The following is a 26,591-nucleotide window of genomic DNA, read 5'->3' on the forward strand; positions in this document are numbered from 1 at the left end:
AATAACTTTAAAAGTTTAAAACATAATCTTTTAGAAACTAAAAAATTAAAAATCCAACATTACAAAACGACAATTCCAACAATCTTAAAAATATAATATATGACAAATCCAATATTACAAATATAAAATACTTACATATCCAAAAATATATTATCAATTCACTACCTCTTCAATATCTATTAATTGGAAACGGGAAAGTGAAACCTAACCTAAACCTAAAATTAGAAAATCTATTTTGTATATATATTTTATATTAAATATATATATATTACATAAATGTACAACTGGGGCCCCCACGAGAGTACGGGACGGAAATACCAACTCCCGACCCGGGTCCCGAAAATAAGCGGGGTTTAATTATGCCCTCGCTCCCGGTTTTTTTAAAAATTTAGTCTCGTATGGGATCGGGGTCCCACGGGGGTTTTTGACATCCCTACTGAGGGCTTAATAGCATTCCAGATACGAGTTGTGGACCGGTTGGTATACCAGATGTGTACTAAGGGTTGAACATTTGTATTCTAGTCCGATGACTGATTAAGTTGGGAGCAAGTCAGACATAAGTTGTGGCCCTGGGGGCAAGCCAGGCTTATGATGTGGGCTCAAGAGCAGGCCAGATATTAGTTATGGGCCTGATAGGCAAGCTAGACTCATAATGTGGGCACAAGGGTAATCCAGTCTTTTTGTTGTGGACCTAGTACATGTTATTTATGTGCTACCTGTTTGTGTGGTAGTATTTTGAAAGAAATCACTAAGCTTCGTGCTTACAGTTTGTTTATGATTTCAGGTTCTTCATATGATTCGTGGCAATGCGAAGGCGTGACCGTACACATCATCGGTTTTACAATGAACTGGATCTTAGGAGACTCTGATTTTAAATCATGTTTTAGAAACAATGTTTTTGTAAACACTTTTTGTTAATAAATGGATTGTTTTGAAAGGTTTAAATTTGTTGAACCAAACACAAAGTAATTTTCATTGCTATAATCTTGTTGATTTTTCAATAACACAATGTTCTAATATAAAAAGAACCAAGTAAAATATCGTAACCGAATACATTTTCCAAAGTAAAATGCTTAAATAAGAAACAAACAGTATTAAAATTCATCATCATCTTCCTCGGCTATACATTGTGCAAGTTCTTGCTCTTGCTGTTGTCTCTCCCTCCTCTTCTCCGCACTTTCCTTCTCCTTATGCGAATTAGGCGGAAACCGAAGGGCACGTACAGCCTCATTATGCATATTCAAACAAAAAGCAATTCTAGAATTAAAAGCCATCTGAGGTTCATTTGTCGAGTAAATATCACCCGTTTCCTTAGAAACCATCCACCCGTTTGCATGATCCAACGTGGCATCAATGGCACCATCACGGATGGCTTTCGACACGATGCTCTCCGCATCTGCAATTGGGTTTGGGGAGTCCAAACGGAGCTTCGTTGCCACGTCAGCAAGGGAGATACGCGAGTATGAGATGCTGATGTTGCGGAGCCCAGTTCGTATGACATTGTGGCGGAGTCTCACGATTAAGTTGTTGGTTCGGTCGGAGGTGAAAGTTGTTGAGAATTTCTCAGCCACAGTTTTGAAGAGATCCAGATCTCCGATTCTAACTGCCTAAAGGTTTACATATAGTCAAAGTCAAAGTCAAAAGTCAGAATTGAGTTTGTTAGTTAGTTATTAGTTAGTTACAACTGAACTGGGGTTTGTTATAAGTGAAGTGAACTTACATTTGTGAGGTCAAAGTAAGGCTTCAATGCATTCTCCATGCCTTTTTGCATGAAAACAGTTCGTTCAGGGATCTCTCCAAGAAGTAGACGAACAATGATGGCCCACTTGTTGCATTGGACCCGGAAACCAAGGGCAGCTACAGGGGCTTTTCGGGCAGCTTGGAGAAGAGATTCTTTTGCATCTGTGTATTCTAGTTGAATCGTTCTAATTTTACCCAGGTAAAAAAGGTAACGACAAAACTGTAAAAAAAATATGAAACAGTTAAAAAAGAGCATTGGAGGTTGTGGAAAATGAAAATGGTTGGAAATTTGAGAAAGAAAGAAACTAAGAGATTTATGGCCCCTGAAATGAGTAGCATTCTACCAGTTTTGTAACTAAGGGTTCCAAAAAACAAATTGATGAATGATGAAATGAAGAAATGAAGTAATTAATTACCTGCTGATTTGAATGAGCTTCAAAACGTGGTGCCTTTGATCTCAGCTTCTCAGCTTGATCATATAAATTGTAATGGAGATAATTGCGTAGTAGCAGGTTCAAAAGCGTTTCCTGCACATCACACAATTCAAAATTCATAAAATAACCAGCAATAATGATCATAAGAATAGTTACCATGATGATAAGAATAATAATCATTATAACAATAATGATGATGATAACTACCCCAATCAAAAAAAAAATTAAGAAACAAACCTGCCCCAACTCATCATGACGCAATGTTGCAACCCGGTGCAAAGCAAGAAGATTACTGCATGTATATATCATGATCTTATTCAGAAGAGATAATGGATAAAGAATAATTCATCACAAACTAGTTGATCCTGATACATTTTTTTTTCCAATTAGTTTTTTGTCTAAATAAAGTGGTATCTGGATAGACAAAATGACATTTGAAAAAGATTTGAGAAAAGGACAGTATATTTGGGAAAAAAATGTAAAAAGTTAGGACTTAAATGAGGAAAGGATCTTTGTCAACTTTCTTTAGTAACTCCTTTCCGCATTAAGTCAAATAAGCTTACCATATTAAGTTTTGTCCCCATTAAGTCAAATAAACAGGATTTTTTCCTTCATCTAAAGAATAAACAATCAACAATAACTTAAATATATGTACACACACACACAAAAAAAAAAAAAAAAAAAAAAAAAAAAAAAAGTTTTTTTCACCCACCCACGAATTTCAGAGAGACTTTCAGTAAGTTCATAACTAAGAGAGTAATAGAAGTAAAGTCTGGATGCCAGAACATCAACTGTTCTTCTGTTCAAGTTTTTCAAACGGGCAATGCTTGCTGATGAACAAGCCTTAGCCTGAATAAGAGATAAAATAAATAAATAAATAAAAAGGTGAGATGATGCAACATAAAGTAATCTAACCAATCATGTTCACCTCATTGTATTTTTTCTGATCGATCAAGAATATCAGAACAAGCAAGTAGCAGTAGATCTCAATCTCATGAGAGTGCTTTACAGTAGTTTGAGTTCCAGAAGATGCAGTGTCAACTTCCATATCATGTTCATCCTCCTTTACAAAACATAAAAACATGTAAAGCAATTACTTAACCTAAGATTCAAGTTCCTAGATTCTCCTTTGTCCTTACACTAAATTTAGAAAGTATTTGTTCATATTAAACTTAAGGCTACTTGAGGCTTCATTTCCATTGAAAAATGTTATCAACAAATGAAGTGGGAAAGCTATCTGTTCAGCTGTATAATGTTTGAATATGCCTATATTCTACATATAGACAATCATCTTGCTCTTTCCATATCTGCTACTTCATTAACGCAAGAATATATGGCTAAATTGATTGAAATTTGGTGGAAATTAAGATATATAAAACCCAAAAATAACCTACCTTTGGAAGATATGAAACCAAACGAGAGTGTGCTTCGGATCCAGATGCAAGAGTAAAACTAAGAAACGATGAAATCACAGAAGCATTTAACTTCCTCCTCAACGCAATTGTGAGCCTAATAGCTCTCAAAATGCGACGAACTTCACGAGAATAAGCTCCCGTCTCGATCAGTGCCGCAATTTCTTTCAAATCTGAGAGCCAATTTCACGTGATTAACATATTGGAATTCTAAATTCGAAACAATAGATAATAAACAAAGTTTGCGTTCGTTCCTAGAGCGTATACACGTATTTTTTTTTAAATCAATCGATCGATAACACATAATCGAAATCAAATTCATCAATAAATAAACAATATGATCAAACAATCAATCATAGAGATCAAATTTAGATAGATTCGTACGCTGTAAAACGGAAGGATAAACCGAGTTAGAAGGAGCTGCTGGAACCTGTTGTTCTTTCATTTCAACATCTTGCGTCATTTTTCCTGTAAAATTGCAGTCGAATCACACCATACAGAATCCATAATCACAAATAAACGAATTTTTGGTGCTCAATCGTAAATCTAAATTTACCAGAGGAGGAAAATCGATTGCAATGCTTGATTTGAAACCTGGGATTAGATCAATCGACCGATTAGCAGTCTAGCAAGGGATATAGTAAAGCTTCTTTAGCCCCAAGTTAAGTATTTAGTTCTATTTTTTATTTTTATTTTAAATGATTTTTGTTCCATTTAAAAAAAAAGGTTTTTGTTCCATTTAAAAAAATGGTTTTTTTTACGGAAAATAATTCAACACGATAATATATTTTTTTGTTTGTTAGTAAGTGAAAAAAAAAATCCATATTTAACTATTTATCTTTTTTTTTTTTGGCACACATCCTGTCTTTATAACCAACTACGGATCGTTTGATAGTTGCTGACTGGGTTATAAGCAGATTGAGTTTGAAATGCTGACTGAGCCCATATCTGACTAAGTTTATGTTGTTTGATTATTTATCTGAATGGTTGTGCTGAATGAAAAAATAACCATATTACCCTTATGTCGTCTCTTGTGCTGGATAAAAAAATTATAAAACCACAAATTATCATATAAAATCCAAATTAAACATACATCAATTAAAATCCAAATACAAAGTGTAATACAAAATCCAAATACAAATTGTTATACATAATAAAAAAAAAAAAGTACACTATTTGACGTGAATCATTTGAAAGTAACTGATTAGCAATCTGATCACGCAAAATAGTCATATAGTTAACGGCTTCTGAACCTCATTCTATGCCTTCTATGTTTTGACCCTCATTTCCTCCACCACCCACATTATGAGTAATCATAGTGTTTTGTTCAAAGTTCGTAAATAATTCATCTTCAATATTGTATTTCCTTATAAAATTATGGATCGCAACACAAGAAATGACTATGTTTCTTTGCACTGGAAAAGGATAAGGAGCTATTTGTTTTAAAATTGGAAATTTCGCCTTCAATACACCATAAGCACGTTCAATGTAATTTCTAAGTTGTGCATGAGCATGATTGAACATTTCTTCCTTAGTCAAAGCTCTGTTTCTTCGAAAATCGGCTAACCAATACCTAGTATTGCAGTAGGGAGCCATAAATCCACGGGTGTTAGTGTATGCGGCATCACAAAGGTAATATTTATCTGTAGATGTATGACAAATTTATCATATAAATAATATAGATAATAAAACGTATAGTAAAGTTACAAACCTGGTGGAGGGAATGGAAATCCGGAAGTAGGGTTAAATGCAACTTCTTTCAAAACTTTATAATCATGTGCTATGCCCTCTCATCCAGTCCATACAAAGGTGAATATCATATCAAAATTACAAATTCCAATTACATTTTGATAACATTCACATTTTCCTCTTCCCCTATAACGAGTTTGTTGATCAACAGGCACAACTGCATGTACAAGTGTTCCATCTAGTGCACCTATTGCTCCGGGAAATATCTACATTAGCCGTCTATGTCGTTCTGAGGTATTTCTTATTGAATTAGACGATGTTGGTACTATAATTTCTCGTGCAAAACACATCATTGCACGTAAGACCTCATGAAAACATTGATGAATCGTTTGTGTGGAGTGATGAAATCTTTCTTTAACGGCTCGAAAACGTTCATTATGTCCTATAACATGTAAAAACATATCCATCTTCTCTTCAACGCTTATCGTCCTACTAGATTGCAACCAATTTCTTTGAGTAAAGTGATTGCATAATAGTACAAATGCATCTTGTGAAAGACGTATCATATCGTAACATTGTATAGGACATCCGTGTATCAAATCTTGCATATACACATATCCCTTTGCTACCTATTCGCTAACTCTTATTCTTTTAATTATTCTTTGCCTTTGTCGAACCAACATCAACCAATACCACGAGAATATAAGAAAATATAAAAAGTCACCTTCTTTATCCATGTGTCTTGTTAGATGTCAAATACAAATTACATTTTAATCAATAACATAACAATCAATAACATAACAATCCATAACATAACAAACCGTAACATGTAAATACGAAAAACATAACATTCCATAACATATAAATTCATATAACATAACCGCACCTAAGAAAAACAATCCATAACATAACTAAACCATAGAATACTAATGTCTAACAATGAACCATAACATACTAAAGTCAAACAATGAACCATAACATACTAAAGTCAAACGTAACATGTAAATACTAAAGTCAACCAACTAATCCAAACTTTTTTCCCGCATTTGTTACCCACGACTCACAAGTTGACAAGTTAAGGCGCAACCAAATTTTCCTATTACCAGCACTTTCAGCAAATAACATAAGAGCAGTGGTGTATTTCGGATCATATTCTCCCCACTCCAAGCTTGTCAACTTCTCCATAAAAGCATCCATCTCCTTGTCAAGATTATTTGCTTCGGTGAATGCTTGTGCAGTCTTGATAATCTCTTTTCCAACTTCTTTCAACTCATCATCAAGTGTGGTTTCTTTAGGACCATTTCGTTTGCCCCCTTGTTTTTTGTCCGCCCAGATGATTCCTCACTAGTAGGTTGAGGTACTGTTGAGCTTGGGGTATCTACATGAGGTGCTGGCTCATCAATCTCTGTATGTAGCACCCGGTTTCCGGTATGGGAATTTTATTTGAGTATTTCCCTATTTTAGCCTTGGACTCGGCGAGTCATAGGTCCGACTCGCCGAGTAGGGACGAGACTCAGGACACGTTTTAAGTTGGCGACTCGGCGAGTCCATATCCCGGACTCAGCGAGTCACCGCTGCTGGATGAAACCCTAAATTTCAAGGGTTTGCACCCTATTTAAACCCTCATTCCGCCCCAAACTCGTCCCCATTCACCCCCAGAACTCCCAGCATCATTTATACCCTTATTTCCTTGAGAGATTGAAGTGTTTTGGTGTGTTCTTGAAGATTTTGAGGAGAAAGAAGAGTAGATCAAGAAGAGGAGAAGGAGGCCAGGCATCTTTGTGTTATCTCAACGTTTTCCTTGAGGTATAGCTCGTTTCCCCTCTATTTTCAAGCTTGTAATCTCTTTTAGCTTCATAGAAGTCCTTCTTGGGCTCTTCCCCAAGCTTGTTTGTGCTTTGTGGGTTGTAATAAGTTGTTAGCCTTTAGATCTGGGCATGATTTAGTCCCTGGAGCTTGGATCTAATGCCTTTATGGGGTCATATTGCATGAAAGCCCTAGATCTACCTCTTTTGGTGCACTTTGAACCTTAAAATCCATATTAGTGAATATCTACACGTAAAGTTGGAAACTTTACGTGTGATTTGTGTCCTAGAAGCCCAGATCTGTGAATGGCATGGACTGGAATCGAGCAAATCGGTGTATTTGATGGATGCATGGCTGCGACTCGGCGAGTCGCATATGTGACTCGACGAGTCTGGTCGCGAGTCACTGAATTGGTCCTTTTATGATGTATCGAGTTGAGCCGTGAGTCACAGGGGGTGACTCGGTGAGTTGGAAGCTGAACTCACCCATGATAGGACTCGGCGAGTCAATGCCCTGACTCGGCGAGTCCAAGGCAATCTTCATAGATCAAGAACAGACTCGGCGAGTTGTTCATACAACTCGGCGAGTCTTAGCATAAGTGTTCTTCGGATGAAGATGAACTCGACGAGTTGTTCATACAACTCGACAAGTAGGATGAAGAGGTTGAACGTCAGTTTAGAAGATGAACTCATCGAGTCATAGCTTAACTCGACGAGTAGAAACAGGGACTCAAGACAATCGTCTGATAGGGACTCGACGAGTTGGAGAGCCAACTCGGCGAGTCGGGTCAACTGAAAGTTGACCCTGACTTTGACTTAGAGCTAGACCAGGGGTAAAATGGTCATTTTACCCAAAGGACAGTTAGCAGTGTTTGATTGAGTATGTTGTGGGAATTGCAGCCGGAGGATTTCCGGAGCAGCAGCAGTCAGTTAGTTCCCGATCAGTTCAACAGCTACTTTGAGGTGAGTTACCTTCCAGTAGTGGTGGGTCTAAGGCCACAATACCGGCCCACCAGTAGGAGACGTATGATAGATGATTGTCTTTGTGATATCATCTAGGTTTGCTATTACCTGATATGTTATATGCTATCATGATACGTTATATGCGATAGTAGTAGAGTTCGGTTGTTAGGACCGCAGGGTAGTCAGACACCCCAGAAACGTCTGATAGTATGTGATGATATGTTTGTATGTTGGCCTGTTATGTTATGCGATAGAGGTAGCAGGAGGGGACCAGTCCCCGAGGATCGGTTGATAGGACCGATGGGTAGTCAGCACCCCATAATGGCTTGACGTGGGTAGTCAGCACCCCAGAATGGCTTGACACGGGTAGGACGGCACCCCAGAATGGCCGTATGGGTAGGTCGGCACCCAGAATGGCCGTACCGAGTAGTCAGACACCCCAGAATAGCCTAACAGTACGCATGTTATGTGTTTGTATGGTATGTGGTACGTTGGGGGAACTCACTAAGCTTTGTGCTTACGTTTACAGTTTTGTTTTCAGGTACCTCTTCACCGAAGGGGAAGGAGCCGGCGCGGTAGCGGCACATCATGCACACACACTGGTTTCCGCATTTACGAGATTCACTGGGATTGTACTCTGATATTTTGATGGGATGTATGGTTTGACTTTTAAAACATGGTTTACGATGTGTTATGGTGTGATCAAACAATGTTTTTATTTATTAATGTTTTCTAAAGTAATAGTTTAAACGAAATTTTCGGACGTAAAAATTGGGTCGTTACACTGTATCCTCAAAATCATGTGTACTGAAGGTTTCACTGGGATGAGGTAATGTCGAAGATGGCCCCCAACTGTGAACACCGGTCGAGGTCGCCCTATCAAATAGTTGGGTACAAAGTTCACGGCAAGAGAGGGGTGCATTTCTCAGCTTATCTACATACTTGTTCAACTGTTTTACAAATTTAATAAATATTATTAAAGTAGTAAAAAAATAATCTACTTTAAAAAATATGTATATATGTACATTCGCTTCCGCTTCCCATTCTTCATTAGTCATGTTAAAAGAATTCGTAACGGGATTATAAATATTTCCTGTTTTGTTTTTAAGTTTTAACCACACTGCATACTTTGCTTTTAGATAATCGTATCGGTTTTTCATTTGTTTTTTGTCGACAATAAAATTATGATCTGTTTTCAATTTCTCCGCGACCACAGCCCATGAGCTTGCTTTTAGTCCGCTACCCTCCCGGCCATTGCTTGTTAATTCTTGTATACATGCTTCCAAAAAAGTTTTATCCACCAATTCTGACTTCCAGCTAACCCTAATTCTTTTATCTGTCATGTCTATTGTAAAAAGAAAAAAAAAATCTAAGCATCCACATAACACACATTTACAAATAGTTAACACTATTTGCTTGATGTCAATAAGATAAAACATATATTTTTTTGTTTAACTGAAAGATAATACAACTTGAAGACAATACTTGGGAGATATCATATACACACAGTACATAACCTGAAGACAAGATCTCATATATCAGTTTGGTAATACACATATACCTATGTAACAAATTCTAATCATTGTCTTGAGCATTTTGATCTTACACACATATGCACATAAACATATCATATACACACAGTACACAATTCATTCAATTTAACAACTATATAAGGGGTTGTGATTTCACACATTAGTTCATACAGATTTCATACACAAGCAATTCATTCCTTCATATAGATAAAATCAGATTTCATAACCAAAAACACATTATAAATTGATTTCATGCTAACTCTTCGTTCTAATTGAATCCAAGAATAATGAAAGAAGTAATTTCAAACCCTAATTTCAGAATGAAATCATCAATTTGACAGCAAACATGAAGGGTTTTGTGATTTCAGGAAAAAAACGAAGAAACGTTACCTGCAGTCGATCTCCTCACCGGGGTTGTGTCTTCGTCGCCGGAGCTGTGTCGTCGTCGGCGCAGGAGGTGAAGTGGCCGGAAGTTGGAGGAGAAATTGTTGTGTCGTCGTGGCGCAGGAGCTGTTGCAGCTTGTCGTCGAGCTGAATATTGAAGGAAGAGGAAGAATGAGCGGCGATTTGTGTTAGGGCGCAGGAGAAGAAAATTGCATCGGTCAGCCTCTTTTTTTTTTGGACCAAGTCAGCCCCTTGGTCATTGATTGCTTACCGAGTCAGCCACAATGGAGGCCCATCAAACAGTCTGACTACTGACTGGGTCAACAATTAGCTCTGACCAAACTGGGTAAGTGCAAATCAAACGACCTCGTAGGTTAAGCTGGAAAAAATAATTTAATAGGGAAATATATTTTTTAGTTCGTACACATTTAATCATTAACTAGGTGGGAAACTCCCGCGTTGCGTGGGTCGGATGCGACAGGTCTTTCAGTAAAATTGAAATATGAACAAAATAACTTTACATTTTAAGAATGATTTTTAAAAAAATTAAATTCCTATTTTTACATATTCATTTTCACTATAGGATGTAAAAAGTTTGTTTTTTTATATATTTGTTTTAAAAAACAAAAATTACACTTTAAGACGGATTTGAACACAAAATGACCAGGAAAACAGAACTATTCCCAACACGTGTATGCACAAAATATGGATACTGGCATAAAATGGCCTAAAGACGGATTTGAACACAAACACATAAACATAGGACTATTATTGCCAAAAGACACATAAGTTTACTATTCCTAAAAAATATCCTCCTTTAATATATATATATATATATATATATATATATATATATATATATATATATATATATATATATATATATATAAAGAATGTCATTGTACACATATAGTCTTTATAACTGGTTTTTTCATATTTCGCTCATTGCCTTTTATATGGGACAATTATTAAAAAGATGTTCTCATATGTTGCTTGTTTCTCACTTATATCAGTAACATAATTCATAAATCGGTCAAATAATGTTGGGTCCTAGTTTCTCTAAGTAGAAGATGCCATCGACTTCAATTTCATTTGTCTCCATAGAAAACAAGATTTACTTGTGATTGTTTCCTCCGATTTGAATTTACATTTCCAAAACAAAAGAACATACTGACAAAAAATTTAGAGTCTTTCCTTATATATACGTCGTATGACTAACAAAATGAAAAATATATTATTTTATTAAGTCATTTTCCTTTTCTTATGGCCAAAACCATTTCCAATGGACATGTAAAACATAAATACCGATAAGAATAGTCCAATAAATTTCTATATTCAACATTAATTGTGTTAATGAATAGTAAGTAAACATTTTAGTGATGCACTAGATGGCCTTCATTTATACGTTAATAATATAATAATAGTTAACATGGTTAAATAAATCTTAAAATGAAAGGAATATATTATTTATTATTAAAATGTTTTTTTTTTGTGTGTGATCGGAATAAGAACTACATCTAGTGTTACAAAATTCATTATTATAGTGGTTTGGGTATATTGTGATTGGAATTGGTCTAAAGAACAAATATTTTGTAAATATACGAGAGTTGTAAGTAGGGGTCCAGACGAGCCGATTTGAGCCCGAGTCTGATCAGGCTCGCCTCGAGCTCGTTTATGTTATATGGGGCTTAAGCTCGAGCTCAGATCAATTCGAGCGTTATTATACTAAGTTCGGTTCGAGCTCGTAAGGAATTATACAAGCTTGGCTCGAGCTCGAGCTCAGCTCGTGTTTTGTCTAACATGCCTAAATAAGCTTAAGCTTGGTTCGAGCTCGTTAAGAAGCTTGTTTACTATTCTAAATCCCTAATTCCCCAAATATGTTTTTTATTTTAATCTATAAAATAATAATAAATTATATTATATATAGACTCGTTTAGGCTCGCGAGCTTAATCAATCTTAGTGACATCTAGGGGCAGACATAGGATTCCATAGTAGTTGTTGTCGGTGGCATATTTTTTTACGTAGTGGCACAATAGTTGGAAAAAACGAAAAATTCAAAAAAATTTATACTACCTCCAAAATAACAGGGGTCATCAGTGCCACTATGGTGCGTGGAAACGCCCTTGGACATAGGCTCGAGCTCGAGCTTGTTTAATAAACAAGCTTACTATTATGCTCGAGCTCGGCTCGGACTCATTTAAAATCAGTTTCGAGTCAAACTTTTAACGAGTCGGTCCCGAATAGTTCATGAGTAGTTTGACTCATTTACACCTCTAGTCGTAGGTCACGCTTTGTATCAAGAGTTTAATCAGTCTATTTGTGATATACTATGTATTTTTAAGTTTAAGTTTTACACTTTGTCATATATCTTTTTTATGTTGGTGGAAAACACATAATGAATGCATTTGGGTTACGTTATATTAAGATAAAGAGGCCAGACAAAAATATATAACATTCATAGCATGAACAAAAGATGTAAAAAGTAGTAAAAAATAGTTTTATAAAATCAAATTCTTAAAAAATAAAGTTTTATAAGAAGATTCACTCAAAAAAAAAGGAAATTTAAGTTTAAAACAAAGTGAAAGTTGAACCTATGTGAAAACAAAACGAGGAAAATTTGTAGAAACTACTTGTACAAAATTTTGAGAAAAAAAAATTCCAATATTGAAAGTTTGTTTAGGTGGTGTTTGTTTTTTCGAAACGAAAATGTCTTAAGTCTGCGGACCACCTCTGCAATCCTCTGTAGCAGAAGAGGTGGAATAAAAGGCTGCAGCATTTAATAAAAAATATGTTTGTTTTTTAACGTCTGCAGACTGCTGCAGTAAGTTAAAGTAAGGCGCGAAGAGGTTTGAAGCAGTTGGTTTAGTGTTGCGCCACGCAGCACACGCGCAACATTTTTAAGTCAGAAGTCTTCAGAAAAACAAACAGCTGCGAAGGGCCAAGTGTTGCGTGTGTTCTGCGCGGCGCAGCAATAAGTGGTTTGAAGTGGTTTTTTTAAAAAAACAAACACCTTAGATTTGTTAAACACCCATTAAATTTTACTATAACTTGATGTGTCCTTATCAATAGGACCAACATTTTGGTAAATTTAATATAGTTGATTTTGTCAAACACCCATTGAAAGTTTGTTTAGATTTATTAAAACACCCATTAAACTCACATGAGCCGATCAAAAACTATTGCGTAAGCTTTGGGGGTAAGATTTTGATGTAAGCCTACTAGTCTCAGTTATTACTTGATCTTTTGAGGGTGGCGGTAATAGAGGTGTGAGAAGGAAAACACCATTGCAACACATGATGACCACCCATACGGCCATACCAAAGTAACAAACACATGACCATTTCTGTAATTTACTCTAAAAGTTAATAGTATATAATCACATTAAACAATTTGATTTAATTATAAAGTTAAAATATATTGATTAAAGATTGTAGATGTTTAGTAACGTTAAATTAGTTATTTTACTATTAAATTAAAATAATATATTACACACCGACTCACTTCAACATCGTACCATAATTTGCAATAAAATTGTTATCACAACAAAACTTGTATTTTGAAAGTAAACATACCTCATGATACGCCACAAGCACTACCATGTAACTCAAACACCAAACATGGTTTCTTGTAAAACCAAAAAGTGAACTTTATTATCACGACAGAAGGATTTTAACCATTTCATTTTCACCAATTCACAAATTCCACTAGTATTCAATGAAAGGACGTTCTTTTCTTTTAAACAAAGGAACTACACACACCATCAATAACTACATCTAACTCACGTTCATATCAAAAACCGCATAATGTTTTCTTTAATTCATTTGCCGAAGACCCAACTGTAAAAACGACCCCTCTCCTTTGCATCTTGCTAAAAGGCTACAGCAAAATTGTTTCAACACCAAATCCTCACATACTAGTGATTAGTTATGGAAACGTTTTCAACACCATAAACTTTTAAATATCTCGACATATTCAACATAAAACTATGAGTTTAATAACTTAAGTATCAAAAATAAAAAACAAGAAATGTATAAAGTGCATTAAGAATCATACTACATGAATAATAGAATATTATACATCAAAGTTTTTCCTTAAAATGATAAAAGTAAAAACACAAATGCCTGCAATTGCTCAAAATACCAAACAATGTTCTTGTACACACTTTAGAAACCACATCTAAATTACAACGAAAAACAGCTTTAAAATATTTCAATCACCTAGATGCTGTCTGGAAATTTGGCCTCATAGTTTTGTGGCACCTTTATCAAAGATTATAAACATTTGGTTAGTAATGGGCTTTAATACCCATAATAGAAACACACTTACAATTTTATCTATAATAGCAACGAACTTGCATTTCATTAATGATAATAGCAAATATATAACCTGAAACTTGTAAAATACTTGGTGTTTCTGTTTCATGTCACAATTATATTATTATACTTGATATAAATGTATCAATTTTGTTGCTAATATGTGTAACAAAACAAAACTAAGTTATGTGTACAAGGTACATTATTGAGCCAAAATGGTTGAAATTTTTTTGACAAGTTGAATAGATTGGATAAAAAAAAAGCGTAGCTTGTTTGTATAAATAAGTATGTTATGTTTTTCTTTATTTTTGTATTTAGCAGTAATATCAAAAGCAGGAAAATGGGAAAATGTTTTTTTAAGTGTTGAAAAGAAGTATAATATGGTTTAATCATTACAAAAAAAAAATACTTGAGAGGTTAAAAATCAAGAAAAGTACATCTAATATAAATATTATAGGTGTGTTTTTTTCTGTATTTTAGCCTTGATTGAAAAATAAAAAAAAATAAAAAAAGGAGAGTGATAAGTGGAGAAAATGAAATACCATAAATGTAGCAGTGATCATCTTTCCAGCAAACCATCTTCCATGAAGAGCTTGCTGAGCAGCTACAGCAGATTGACTATTCTCAAAACGTAAATACACAAATCCAGCACTCTCCCTGTACATGTTCATCAATAACACCAATCAACAGAAGTATTAGATGATGATGATAATGATGATGATGATGATAAGAAAACACAATCATCTTCAGTTTTATTAGGCATGCATAAGAAAAAGAAGGGTTAAATGCAAGAAATAGTAATGTACTTTCATTGGTTTGTTATAGCAAAGTCATCTTAATACAATGCTATGAATAGGTAGACTTTGCAAACTATACGATACAGATTCAAAATTGTTGGGCTTTGATATAAATAAACTAGAAATATTACATGTGCATTCTAGAAGGGGCAGAAGGGCAAAAATGGAAAGTGGCTAGAAAGTTAGTTAGAGAGACAGAGAGAGAGAGTAGAATAAAGAGGGAAGAGCAACTTCATTTTGGGGATGTCGATTAGTATTGTTCAATGTTCTTGGCTTTAGCATTTAGCTAGTGAGAGAGGGAGATTCCCTGGGATTGTTTGAGGGTCTTGCTTCATTCAATATAGTTTGTAATTCATTTCATTAGATTCAATGATATCATCTTCTTCTTCTCTAATTCTTCCTGTTTCTCTTTAGTTTCATTATCTATTGATTTCTGTTTCTCATCACTATAATATCCTAACAAGAAATAAATTGAAAGTAGAATGCTACAACTGAGTAGAGATGCCTTAAGACAAAAAAAAATAGTGAAAGTACATTGCTATTTGTTGCATTTAGCAGTAAAGACTAACAAGAAACTTACTTCTCGACATAAATATGTCTTAGCTTTCCGTATTTTGCGCATTCAGATTGAACGTCATCCTTGATATCAAGATCAAAATCTGGCTCATCCTGAAAATAAACAGAAAACCATTAAATTTTTATCATTATATATTAATATAATATATATTATGGTTAAAATTAAAATACCTCTAACTCAGGATCAAACATGTTTTTCAGCAACAGACATTCACTGGGGATACCAATGCTCTCTATGGGTGGAACAGGAACAGGTGGGAGTGGGAGTTGGAGTGGCACAGCACCAGGCATCGATGCAAGCCCAGAAAAAGGAACGCCAGCTGGCGCTAGGCCTGTGCTATTATTGGTCGGGATGCCAAGTGCACTGTACATATGTATACATGAGTGTTAAGTGACAGAAACAGCAATGTACTTCGAAACTCTATACATTAAAAGTAAAATGTTATGATTGGGTGGATTTTTCAAAATGCTCAAAAAAAAAGTGAAAGTAGCATGTTTTAATAGAAAGAAATGAAAGTAGGATGTTGTAATAAACAAATAAATAAAGTACATTTTCATTGCTATATAGGGTAGATTTTGTAGAGGTAAAATGTTCCAATAAGAAAATTAACAGAAACTATAATTAAGTAGATTTTAAAAAGTACTGTCTTAATGGAAGTAGCATGTTATAATACACAAATAAGTGAAAGTAAGTTGTTATTTCTTGCAATTATCCTGATATATAACATAAAGTTACCTTGTTGTGTTTCCACTACGATCCAACTTCTGCATGAGAAGTGCTCGAGAACGTGCATTCAAAGACTGAAAACAAATGGATACAAGTTGAAAAGATAAAAAGGACCTGATAATCATATTTAAAAACCATATGAGTAAACATAACTGTTTGTGAAAATCCGTGATATAAACAATTTCTTTATTAATAAAAAAATGTTGTTTATGAGATCCAGTAAGGCAAAGAAGGGGTGCTAATACTAGTACTAACCAGGCCACCTCCTTCGTCATCATCGAAATCACCAGGATTTACACCCATTTCTTGCATTCCAGATTGATCAGTAATGGCAGATACCTGTAAATTAGTAGATTATTAATAGTGTTTGAAACATTTTTAGAGAAAATGACAGCAGATTTGGAGGAATGTATTGAAAAAATTATTCAAGGCAAACTTGTAAAAAGTTAACACTTTTCTGCTAAGGTGTTCTTTCTGCATTAAGTCGGAAAGAAACATCTACATATAGCTTACACGATTAAGTGCATGCTTCTTTTTGACTTGATAGACTTAATATTTGTTTTTTAACTTGTTAAATAGTGTGTCAAATTTAAACTGTTATTGATATTATATCCAACTTAAGTTACTAATCATGTTGTGATAATAAAATAATTGCAATTGTATATCATTATTTATATCAAATAACCAGCCATTTACAATTTCAGTATGTAAAAGTTCTTGATTAAACAGTCAGTTCTTGTTCAGCATCACTTCCAAACAGAAAGGGTAAAATGGTCATTCACTAACATCCAGACGATTAATCTTAAAAAATTTGTACCTTCATCATTCGACCTGCAATCTCCAATTGTCCATTTAAACTCTGTGCAGCTCTAGCATCTTCAAGGCGTGCAAACTGAATAGCAACACAAAAAAGTCTTGTTCTTATTAATCCCTTTAAATCACTAAAAAAACAGCATCTAAAATCTATATACATGGTTAAAGTAAACTCACCTGAATGAAACCAAAACCTTTACAATTTCCAGTCTCATCAGTAGGCAATTGCACCAGCTCTACAACACCAAACGATTCAAACACCTGACAAGTAAACAAAGCTAGATTATTATAAACACATTTAAAAAGGTCAACTTTACATCTTGTAATATTTGAAATTTCTAAAAAAACAATTAAGAAACCTGGCGAAGTTGATCTTCTTTCATATTGTAATGAAGATTGCCAACATACAATTTTCTAGCCCCTCCTGCATATGCTGCACCACCTGCAACTCCAGCAGCTGTTGCAGTGGACTGTACAAGATTCTTTTCAGCTTCTGATGGTTTGACCATGACCGGTTGACCAAGAAGAGGTTGACCAGATAGTGCTATTGCCATAGGGACAGACATTGCATCATAAAACTCAATGTACCTGAAATTGTAAAAAGTATAATATAACGTTTCCTGAAAGAATTGAGAAAGTGGACAAAGGGTACTATTGTAATTTGTAAAGCAGAAAACCATACCCAACCCCCTTTGAGCGCCTTGAGTTTCGGTCCATAATAAGACGTACATCTCGAACCTGAAATCACAAATTATCGTATTACAGTTGCTGCATTTTCAAAATTTTCACATTTAGACATTGTGTTTCGAAATTTTTATATGCTTTCTTATTCTTATTAGGGCATTATACTTTGACAAATCTACCCAATTATAGCAGTGAATATAGTTTTGTATTAAAATGACATTGTCGTAACTGGTTAGATTTTTCAAAATACAATGTTTTGATAGGAGGAAATGAACACAGAATGCTATAATAAGAAAATCAATTAAAGTACATTGCTATTTCTTGCAATTTAACTTAATATAAAAGGAAACCAAGTATCAAAAAAAGAAAGAGAAGAGATTCTAGAATCGACCTTGCCAGCCCTTGAGAAGAACTCATAAACATCTCTTTCATCAGCCTTGAGAGATATCTGTATTTTTAGTAGAATGCGAAATGAACCACATAAGAAGTGAAGTTAGGGGGCAAAACAGTCATTTAATATGATCAAATAAGAGTCATGTTATATTACCTGATATGCAAAGACAGTGCGCTGATCTCTTTCAGGATCAACCTCCGGCTCTACTGCTCCTTCCTTTTTGTCTTTATATCGCCTGAAAAAGAACATTTCAAATTCATCCTTAATAAATTATTTGCAAGCATTTATAATGAAAGAACTATTCTTCAATTTGTGTAAACCACATATTAAGTTCTTTGTTTGCATATTCAAAAGCAACCTGGAGAAGAAAGTAATAGTTAAACGCAACAGAATAGGCATACACCACTATGTAACTCAATTCGATTTTGAGGTGACAATAAAAGATAGGTTTTGTACCTTTTCTAATGAACCTAAGCTTACTTGATTGAACATCAGTGGATATAAGGGTGACATGATAATATTAGTGTTTGAACCTGCTAACAGCTTTCATTTCATGATTAGACATTTCCAAAGGGCAGCAAGAGACTTGCATTCACAGTAATACATAAAATATAAAACTAATGCCACATAGGGTATCCTAATATCCATACAACAACAATCAAAGAACAACTGGTATGAAGTATATTATGATTTGAAGCCCAAATGGAGATACATGAAATTTTTTAAGCATAAAATAACACCTTCATAACTTACAAAAATGAAGCAACAATAGTGTTTGGGATCTATGGTGTTGATAACCATTTGGTTCATAGAATCTACTTGGAAGGAATGGAATATGTCAAAGGAATTAGAATCTAAAAGAATTGGAATTCATCAAGTGGTTGGTTGGATGAAAATGGAATGGAATTCAATCACAATCCTTTGTTATTTTCTTTTTAATTTGTAAATCAATCAAGGAAACTGGAATGTAAATTATATTAAAGGAAGAATGTGTTTGCATTTTTGATGGGTTTGTGAGGAAATTTTGGTTTTGGTCATTTAATGAAAAAAAAAATAGAACTCAATCCCTACCAACCACCCCATGAAATGACAAAACCTCTCAAACTTGGACTTGTGAAGAAATATCCTGGAATATAATTCCCTTGGTTTAGCAAACAGAAAACCCACAATGGAATTCAAGATTCCAATTCCTTCAGTTTCCCATTGAATCTATGAACCAAACACACCCTAAACTACTAATAGACTCGTGTTGCTAAATACTGTAACTGTAACTCATTTTATTTATGTGATTCTAGGACAGGAAATATAGGATTAAATAACCAAATCTATAGCACCTATGATTCGTTCACATATATAAAAACAAACTGTTAAAGAAAACAATGGAATGGGGAAAGAAAAAAGAGGAAAACAAATCTTTCATGGTCCTGACAACATGGACAATCAGTAACAAAATGCACAGGCAAGTCAAGGCAAAACTTAGATAAAGAAAGATGAAGTGGCACGTGAGCTATTGGTGGTATTAGACCTGAAATGTAATAATAATTATTATATGTAGTATATATATAACACATGGCAATATAATATCCTGCAAAAAAAATGGCTCTTGTAGACAAGTGAACTGATATCCAAAAGCAAAGCCTCTGTAAAGCAAATCCCACTACTCCCATAACAGCATTTCTGCAACAGAACAGATACGAATAAGATGATGCTACTGGAAAGGTGGAGGATAATGAAAATCATAACATGACATCATCATCACCCTGCCAAAAGGCCCCACCAACTTCAAAGTTCAAACCCCCAATCTTGCAATTTCAATCTTTTATACCGATTTGTAAAAGCCTAAACCCGAGTCCATGAGTCTGGCTTAGAACCCAGAATGACCATCTGAGGATTGCTCTACCACATCTGCGAGTTCCCAGAATCTAGGGTTTAATATTCTATTCTCAAAACATATGTTCAATATTCATAATCTATGTTTCCACTAGCAGAAACACACCATTAAGCAACCCACGAATGCACGTACAAGGAAATAAAGATTCCCTTCCCGAACAACAAAAGAAGCTGCAATTAAAATAGGGAGGAATATTGCTAATATTGAACTAATCATCATGTCTCAACTTAAGGAGGTTAGAAGAGAAGCAAGGGTAAACAGGTAAATAGTGAAAGCAGATACTTGCCACAAAGCATAAAGCACATACTACCAATACAAGCAGAAAGTAAAGAGAGAACAAGAACATAAAAAAAATACCTGCTTTCACGATCAGGTTCTCTAATTTCCCTTTCTTTTTCTTTTTCTTTTTCTCTTTCTTTATCTTTAACCTCTCTATCACGGCTCTTTTCCCTGTCCCTTTCACTCCCGTGTCTTTCTGATCTGCTTCCACTTCGATGTGGTCTTTCATGTTCTTTCTCTTTCTCTTGATCTCTCTCTTCCCTTTCTTTCTCAGGCTCACGCCCATGTTCCCTTTTTACCCTCACTCTGTCCCTCTCCCTATCCCTATCGCCACCTCTGTCTCTTTCTCTTTCTCTTTCTCTATCTTTATCTCTACCCTTTCCATTTCTGTCCTCCCTGCTCCTATCTTTATCCCTATCTCTGTCTCTTGTTTCACGGGTACCCCTTTGTTTGTCTCTATCACTCCTATCCCCATCTTTTGGAGATGAACGATGGTGAGAAGAGCCTCTTTCTTTCTCACGTTCACGTGAATCTTCACCTGATTTTGCACGTTTTGACCTACGATCATCACTGCTTTTCTCACTTCTATGCCTAGAGCTTCGGCTTCGTTCTTTATCTTCATTTTTACCAGTTTCTTCACCACCATTAGCTCTTTGATCTGACTTTGGTGGTTCGGGATTTTCCACCATTTTTTCCAAGTAATCATACTCATCAAAATCCATTGTAAAGTCAGCTAATAGGTCCCAAAACTGCATGGAAAAGAAACCCATAAGGACATAGCACATTTAAGATCTTCCGATTACAAACGGGGTTCTTAAAATTAGTATTATAAGGGGATTGTCACCTTAAGATGGTTAAAAGCAATTTCAGTAAACTAAGGTTGTTCAAGAACTTTTGTCATTACTATTTGTAGTTTCTTGTAATTGCAGTTTCTAGTAATCCATAAGTTGAATACTAAACTTTCCAGAGATAAAAACAATCGCTAATAAGAGCCTAAAAACAATCTGACAGCCTTCTTTGGACAACTCCAACTCCATTTTTGTTAAAATTAAGTAAGCCAACATTAATTTAAGAAACTGAACTTCTAACTTCTAAGAGATTATAGCTCATCAGTTTATGTTACACTGTTTTATCAATTTAGGCACTTACAGGTTTATGCATTAATTAAACAAATTGCTTACATGAACTGGTCCAAAAATCAGTAAAAAGTGAAACACGGAGGTATATATATGTTGTATAAATGCACTTCGTTGCATAAATTGATAAGTCACTGATTAACCCTATTCTGTTATTTGTAGTGGTTATTTCAAGGGGTTAATCTAAAAATAACTGTCGCTCACAAATTAACGTTGATTCCAACTTTGAAGTCAAAAATGTTCATTTCAACCTGACACATCCAATACTATCTATTCATATTAATTCAAAACAAATTAATAACTATACAATCAAACTTCTTAGTTAGCAAAAAACAATTCTAAGCACCAGAAGCAGATATAACACAGTGTTTAATCACAAACCACATAGATACCATCACATTTCTCAGCGTTGCGAATTTCAATGCGGATAAATTCGATTTTGCTTAACCCTAAATTAAGTGAACATCTAAGAGTGGTCATAAATAAACATTGAAGCAATCAACATATGCCAAAATTAGGTCTGTGGATGGAATTTCGGTAATTTTAGGTGTACCTGAGCAACGTATTGACGACCGCCGTAGAGAAGAGGTGACTGCGGATTGAAACCTTCTGGTTGTTGGAAAGAGTGGAAGTGTTTTCTCGAAGGCCGACACTCCGAAAAAAATCGCTGCGATTTTAACAGCATTCTCCCGTAGGTGGGCCGGTCTGAACGGTATGTAATATTAGACTGGGCCCAATTGACTCAAAATCTAGGCAAGAGTAGAGTACACTGTAAACTGTAAAGGGGCAAATTGGTCTGTTTTCTGGCCCAACCATTTTTATCCAAACCGGTTCGGACCATGTTTATCTTTTTGAACATGCTGATTGGTTGAGTTCTTGAGGATAGCGTCTATGGACCAGATACAAATACGGGTTTTATGCCCGATTGCACCGGTCAAGAAACCTTGACACATGCAAGCCTATATCACTAGTAGATGTATATTTTCAACAACAATTTGACAGATATTATCAAAGACACATTTCAACGAAGATATGAAGAACTTAGTCGGTCTATCTAAGAATAGATGTTATAAAAATGTGGGAGTGACCCATTTGCTAAAATCCAAATTGCAAAAAGTTTTTTTTTAATCTAGAAGGTGGGTGGCATAAATGTGTTATGTATGTTATGTTATACCCGACTTACGGTATTCGTATATTGGCATATCAGCACTTTAAATAAATCTACGATCCTGTGTCCAGACATCTTTCCAGTTTCAAACAGATATTTTTTGTTGAATAGGTCGGAAAGATTGTTTGATTTGCACAAAAAATTGGTTTTTCCTGATAAGATATGTTTTTCTCACAAAGCCCCAAACCATATTATTCTAGCTTAATGAGTCAAAAAGACAATCGTGCCTCAAACCTCGCATCTTTCTTTGTTCTCTTTGATGCTCTTCATCGGATATCATCGCCTCCTCACCAAGCTCCCTACTTCGTCACTGGCCAGCCTCCCCCGTCGGAGCACCACTATAGCCACCAACTCTGCCCACAGGAAATCATCTCATGTCTTTTTTTATGATTTGTTTTCTTCTGATTAGAGGGTACCATACGTGAACCTTCATATGTTTCATATTATTTGTTTTCTTCAAGCCTTCTTGGTTGTTGATAAAGATGCATGGACTTGATCTTGCATCTTCGTTTGTTGTTAGGTTTCCAACTCTAGCTCTCTTTCCCTCTGCCTCCACCAAAGTGGAAAGAGTCTTGTGACTCGAGATACACGTGTGCTCCCGTATCTCCGTCCTCAACATGTCATGGTAGCGATCCATCATCATCTCCTCTAAAGTCGCATACAGAGGACAAACCATCACTCTCTCTAAACTTAACAGTGATCTCATTCACCGACTTTGAAGTCTGCTCACGTGCCAAAACCTCCTGTGTCAACTGCTAAACCTCAATTGTCGGCATTAACTCCCTCTTAAATCTGATAACAAAATATTCCCATTACATGGACTCGGCCGTATTTGGTTTGAGGTCCTGGACAACCTCACACCACCAATCCCTAGTTATGTCGCGCAAAATACATGTAGCAAAACTGACATTGGCCTCCATCGGACAGAAGCTGGTGCGAAAGGTACTCTTCACATTAGCAATCCAACGCATACTGATGATCGGCTCCCTACTCCAAAAGAAATGAAGAGCTCCACAAGCATCAAACTTGTTAAAAGTGGTTCTAACCCCCCATGACCAACCACCCACTAACTCGGCCCGCAAAAACCTCAGGCACTCGTCTATCACTGTGATCAACTCTTCCATAATAGTGATGATCAATCCAGGAAAATCCTCTCTAATGAACCTCGAAATCTGCAGGTATGATGTTGCGAACAACTTCTTCACTCAACTTTGAATCACTAACATGGAAGATCGTCATCCTAAATCTAAAAGATGACAAAAGCAAATCAAAACAATGCACAGTGCAAACCAACACTATGCATACCACCTACAAGTTCCTTAGTATTTCTAGAACACCTCCGACCCAAGTAAGGATCCAATGATTTCAATAATACGGGCCCAATACTACTTTTCTGTAACATCCCAAAATTCAAAGCAAAAAATTTCATTTTTAAATAAGTTATTATAAGACCATAAGTGTAAAAACATCCATAATAACCTCTCATGTCAAAACCAAAGTGCCAATATTCAATCATGTTATCATAGAATAATATCCGAGTGTAATCCCAAAGATCTCATGTGCGGAAAACATAGTGTAATGCGTTGCGACCAAGTCGACTCCTTTCCTTTGAAACGAAGTACCTGAAACCAAAATTGTAAACTGTAAGCACGAAGCTTAGTGAGTCTCCCATCATACCACATACAACATAATACCCTCGGTATCTTTCTGTTTGATTAGTGTCTAAGTCCATAACTATTTTGGTATGTACTTGACCCGGTGGTGCATGGTCCTTTTAGGTTGCCTTCACCAAAGCAACTTGATAGGATGAATTATGGAGAGAAAGGATTAATTATGATTTATTAATATATTATGAGAATACTATATTAAAGGAGAAATCATATTGTTTAATTAATATTAGTCAAGAATTAATAAGCATTCGGTTTGTGGCTAAAAGACATTAATTAAACTTAAGAGACTAGAACTGTCAATTGTGTGATAGTTGAATATTGGGCTAATGGACTTCATATTAGAGGGGTGGACGAATTCTATGGGAAACCCATTAAAAATCGTCCTAGGCCTCTAAGGAGGGAGTCTGTGGGTTGCTTAAGGCCTAAGCATCCAAATTAGGGTTTCCTTGTTAGATAACCTTAATAGCCTCACTATTTAAAGGACCCTTGAGACTCAAAAACGTGGTGAACTGATTCTTTAGGGTTTCCACACGTTTTGGGCAGCCTCCCCTCTCCTTATTCTTCATCCTCTTGCTCTTGGTGTTTGTGAACCATTAGAGGAGTGACACTTGTGACTCTAAGCATTCTAAAGTCATTACAAGGAGGATTTGAGATTGTTATTGCTACATAACAATCAAGGTAAGATCTAAAAAACCTTTCACATGTTAATATGATTAATTGTATGTTAGAACTAGGGTTAAAGTCTTGGATGATTTGCATGTACAATAGAGAAACCTAGATCCAAGCATTAGGGTTGCATGAGCACATAGGATGTTCTTATGACTAAAACCCATCAGTGGTATCAGAGACTTGATTGGTTTCTATTGTATTGATGCTTATTTGATCGAAGTTATCACTGAAAATCGAATTTTTTTCTTCTAAATGTTTGACTCGCCGAGTCACTTGGTGGACTCGCCGAGTCACTTGGTGGACTCGCTGAGTCAGTTGTACTCAACGAGTCCAGGTCCAGACTCGACGAGTCAAAGGGTCTGACAGCTAGTTTTCACGATTTTCTTCCTGTATTAGCTTTGGAAAATTACCATAAACATATTTTTGTAATAAAATCTGAATTTTATCAATATTTGGTGATTATCCTTACCAAAATAGAAGATAATTGTCAAAATTTAGATAATCATTTGTTTTATTAGATAAAGTTTGATTATTTGTAATTTAGATTTGCATTATCTTGTGAAAAAGTTTCAATTTTCCCCTTTTAGATTTTATAGTTTAAATTTAAACTCAAAAATTTTGTTTTTGAAATTTAAATAAGTTAAACCCTAATGTTTTGAAATGTTTCAAAACTTGCCCTCAAGTTTTAGAATTTAAAAGTTGATTAAAAGTTTAATTTAGAAATGTTAAATTCTAAAATCTTAGTATAGTTTTGAAAAGTTCAAATCACACCCTTATGGTTTTATTAATTAATTAAAGTGTATAATTAAAAGAGATTTAATAAATCCATAAAGTTTTGGTTTACAATTTAATTGAATTAAAAGTATAATTATTAAATTTGACCACCTAGTATTTTAAAAGTGTAAAATACACCCTATACTATATATAACATTAAAAGTCTAAATATTATATATATGTATGAGTAAAAGTCAGTCTTACCGTTAGTAGGCCTCATTCACGAAGTTGGTCTATAAGGGGTGTTTAAGGAAATTGCCTATAAAATGGCGATTGAATGGGTATCCACTCTTACCCACCGCACTCTTGACTAGTGGAGGGTCGTTAGCCGAACGGGTAGGATAGGACAGAAACCTTCCATTATAAGTATAATGAAGTACAAAAGTAACTAAATGCTTTTACAAAATTCTCAATCTTAGTTACTTTAGGCAAAAGTGAATTGATGCAGTTCCATGAAATTACACTTTGTACCCTTGCGAAGACGTTAGTGGAGCGTGTGTGGTTAACCAGCACACTAAATGGTTCTAAGCAAAGGTAGCAAAGGGTGACTTATTGTTTTTCATAGTTCGGTGGAGCGTGTGTGGTTAATCGACACATCGAATAGGTGACTGTAACATGTGGGGGCACCATGTAAGTTTGCATGGTTATTCACACCCGCTTTGTGATCCTCGGTATCCCAGTCACAAACTAGAGGGGCATATCGAGATTTAAACATGCCATTGAAATGTTCAATGAATCTC

At 35.2% G+C, this 26,591-nt stretch overlaps 3 protein-coding genes and 1 long non-coding RNA gene across 4 annotated transcripts; all 4 read right to left on the reverse strand.

Annotated features, from left to right (window-relative positions):
- Positions 1 to 945: 945 nt before the first annotated feature.
- Positions 946 to 4,271, reverse strand: LOC145009059 (putative 26S proteasome non-ATPase regulatory subunit 3). The gene is made up of 9 exons (XM_078967719.1): positions 4,143 to 4,271; positions 3,971 to 4,054; positions 3,569 to 3,759; positions 3,103 to 3,237; positions 2,887 to 3,023; positions 2,412 to 2,466; positions 2,157 to 2,267; positions 1,721 to 1,960; positions 946 to 1,607 (listed from the first exon to the last, which is right to left on the reverse strand). Exons 2-9 carry the CDS (start codon positions 4,047 to 4,049, stop codon positions 1,095 to 1,097), a joined length of 1,461 nt encoding a protein of 486 aa, XP_078823845.1. The 5' UTR covers positions 4,050 to 4,054; positions 4,143 to 4,271; the 3' UTR covers positions 946 to 1,094.
- A 4,551-nt stretch (positions 4,272 to 8,822) lies between these two features.
- Positions 8,823 to 9,386, reverse strand: LOC145010306 (L10-interacting MYB domain-containing protein-like). The gene is made up of 2 exons (XM_078968865.1): positions 9,069 to 9,386; positions 8,823 to 8,993 (listed from the first exon to the last, which is right to left on the reverse strand). The coding sequence occupies exons 1-2, from the start codon at positions 9,384 to 9,386 to the stop codon at positions 8,823 to 8,825; spliced, it is 489 nt and encodes a 162-aa protein (XP_078824991.1).
- Positions 9,387 to 13,973: 4,587 nt separating this feature from the next.
- On the reverse strand, positions 13,974 to 22,270 carry LOC145012112 (Splicing factor, CC1-like protein). Its single transcript, XM_078970893.1, has 14 exons — positions 22,124 to 22,270; positions 20,513 to 21,183; positions 18,418 to 18,499; positions 18,262 to 18,318; positions 17,869 to 17,924; positions 17,546 to 17,774; positions 17,364 to 17,447; positions 17,191 to 17,265; positions 16,629 to 16,712; positions 16,383 to 16,447; positions 15,818 to 16,010; positions 15,651 to 15,739; positions 14,816 to 14,930; positions 13,974 to 14,219 (listed from the first exon to the last, which is right to left on the reverse strand). The coding sequence occupies exons 1-14, from the start codon at positions 22,253 to 22,255 to the stop codon at positions 14,178 to 14,180; spliced, it is 1,974 nt and encodes a 657-aa protein (XP_078827019.1). The 5' UTR covers positions 22,256 to 22,270; the 3' UTR covers positions 13,974 to 14,177.
- On the reverse strand, positions 20,068 to 20,506 carry LOC145012113 (uncharacterized). Its single transcript, XR_013664389.1, has 2 exons — positions 20,261 to 20,506; positions 20,068 to 20,169 (listed from the first exon to the last, which is right to left on the reverse strand). It is a non-coding gene; the product is annotated as an uncharacterized LOC145012113 (long non-coding RNA).
- Positions 22,271 to 26,591: the final 4,321 nt, after the last annotated feature.

Source organism: Lactuca saligna, chromosome 8 (assembly GCF_052625555.1).
Source record: "Lactuca saligna cultivar CGN05327 chromosome 8, ASM5262555v1, whole genome shotgun sequence".
NCBI classification, from domain to species: Eukaryota; Viridiplantae; Streptophyta; class Magnoliopsida; order Asterales; family Asteraceae; genus Lactuca; species Lactuca saligna.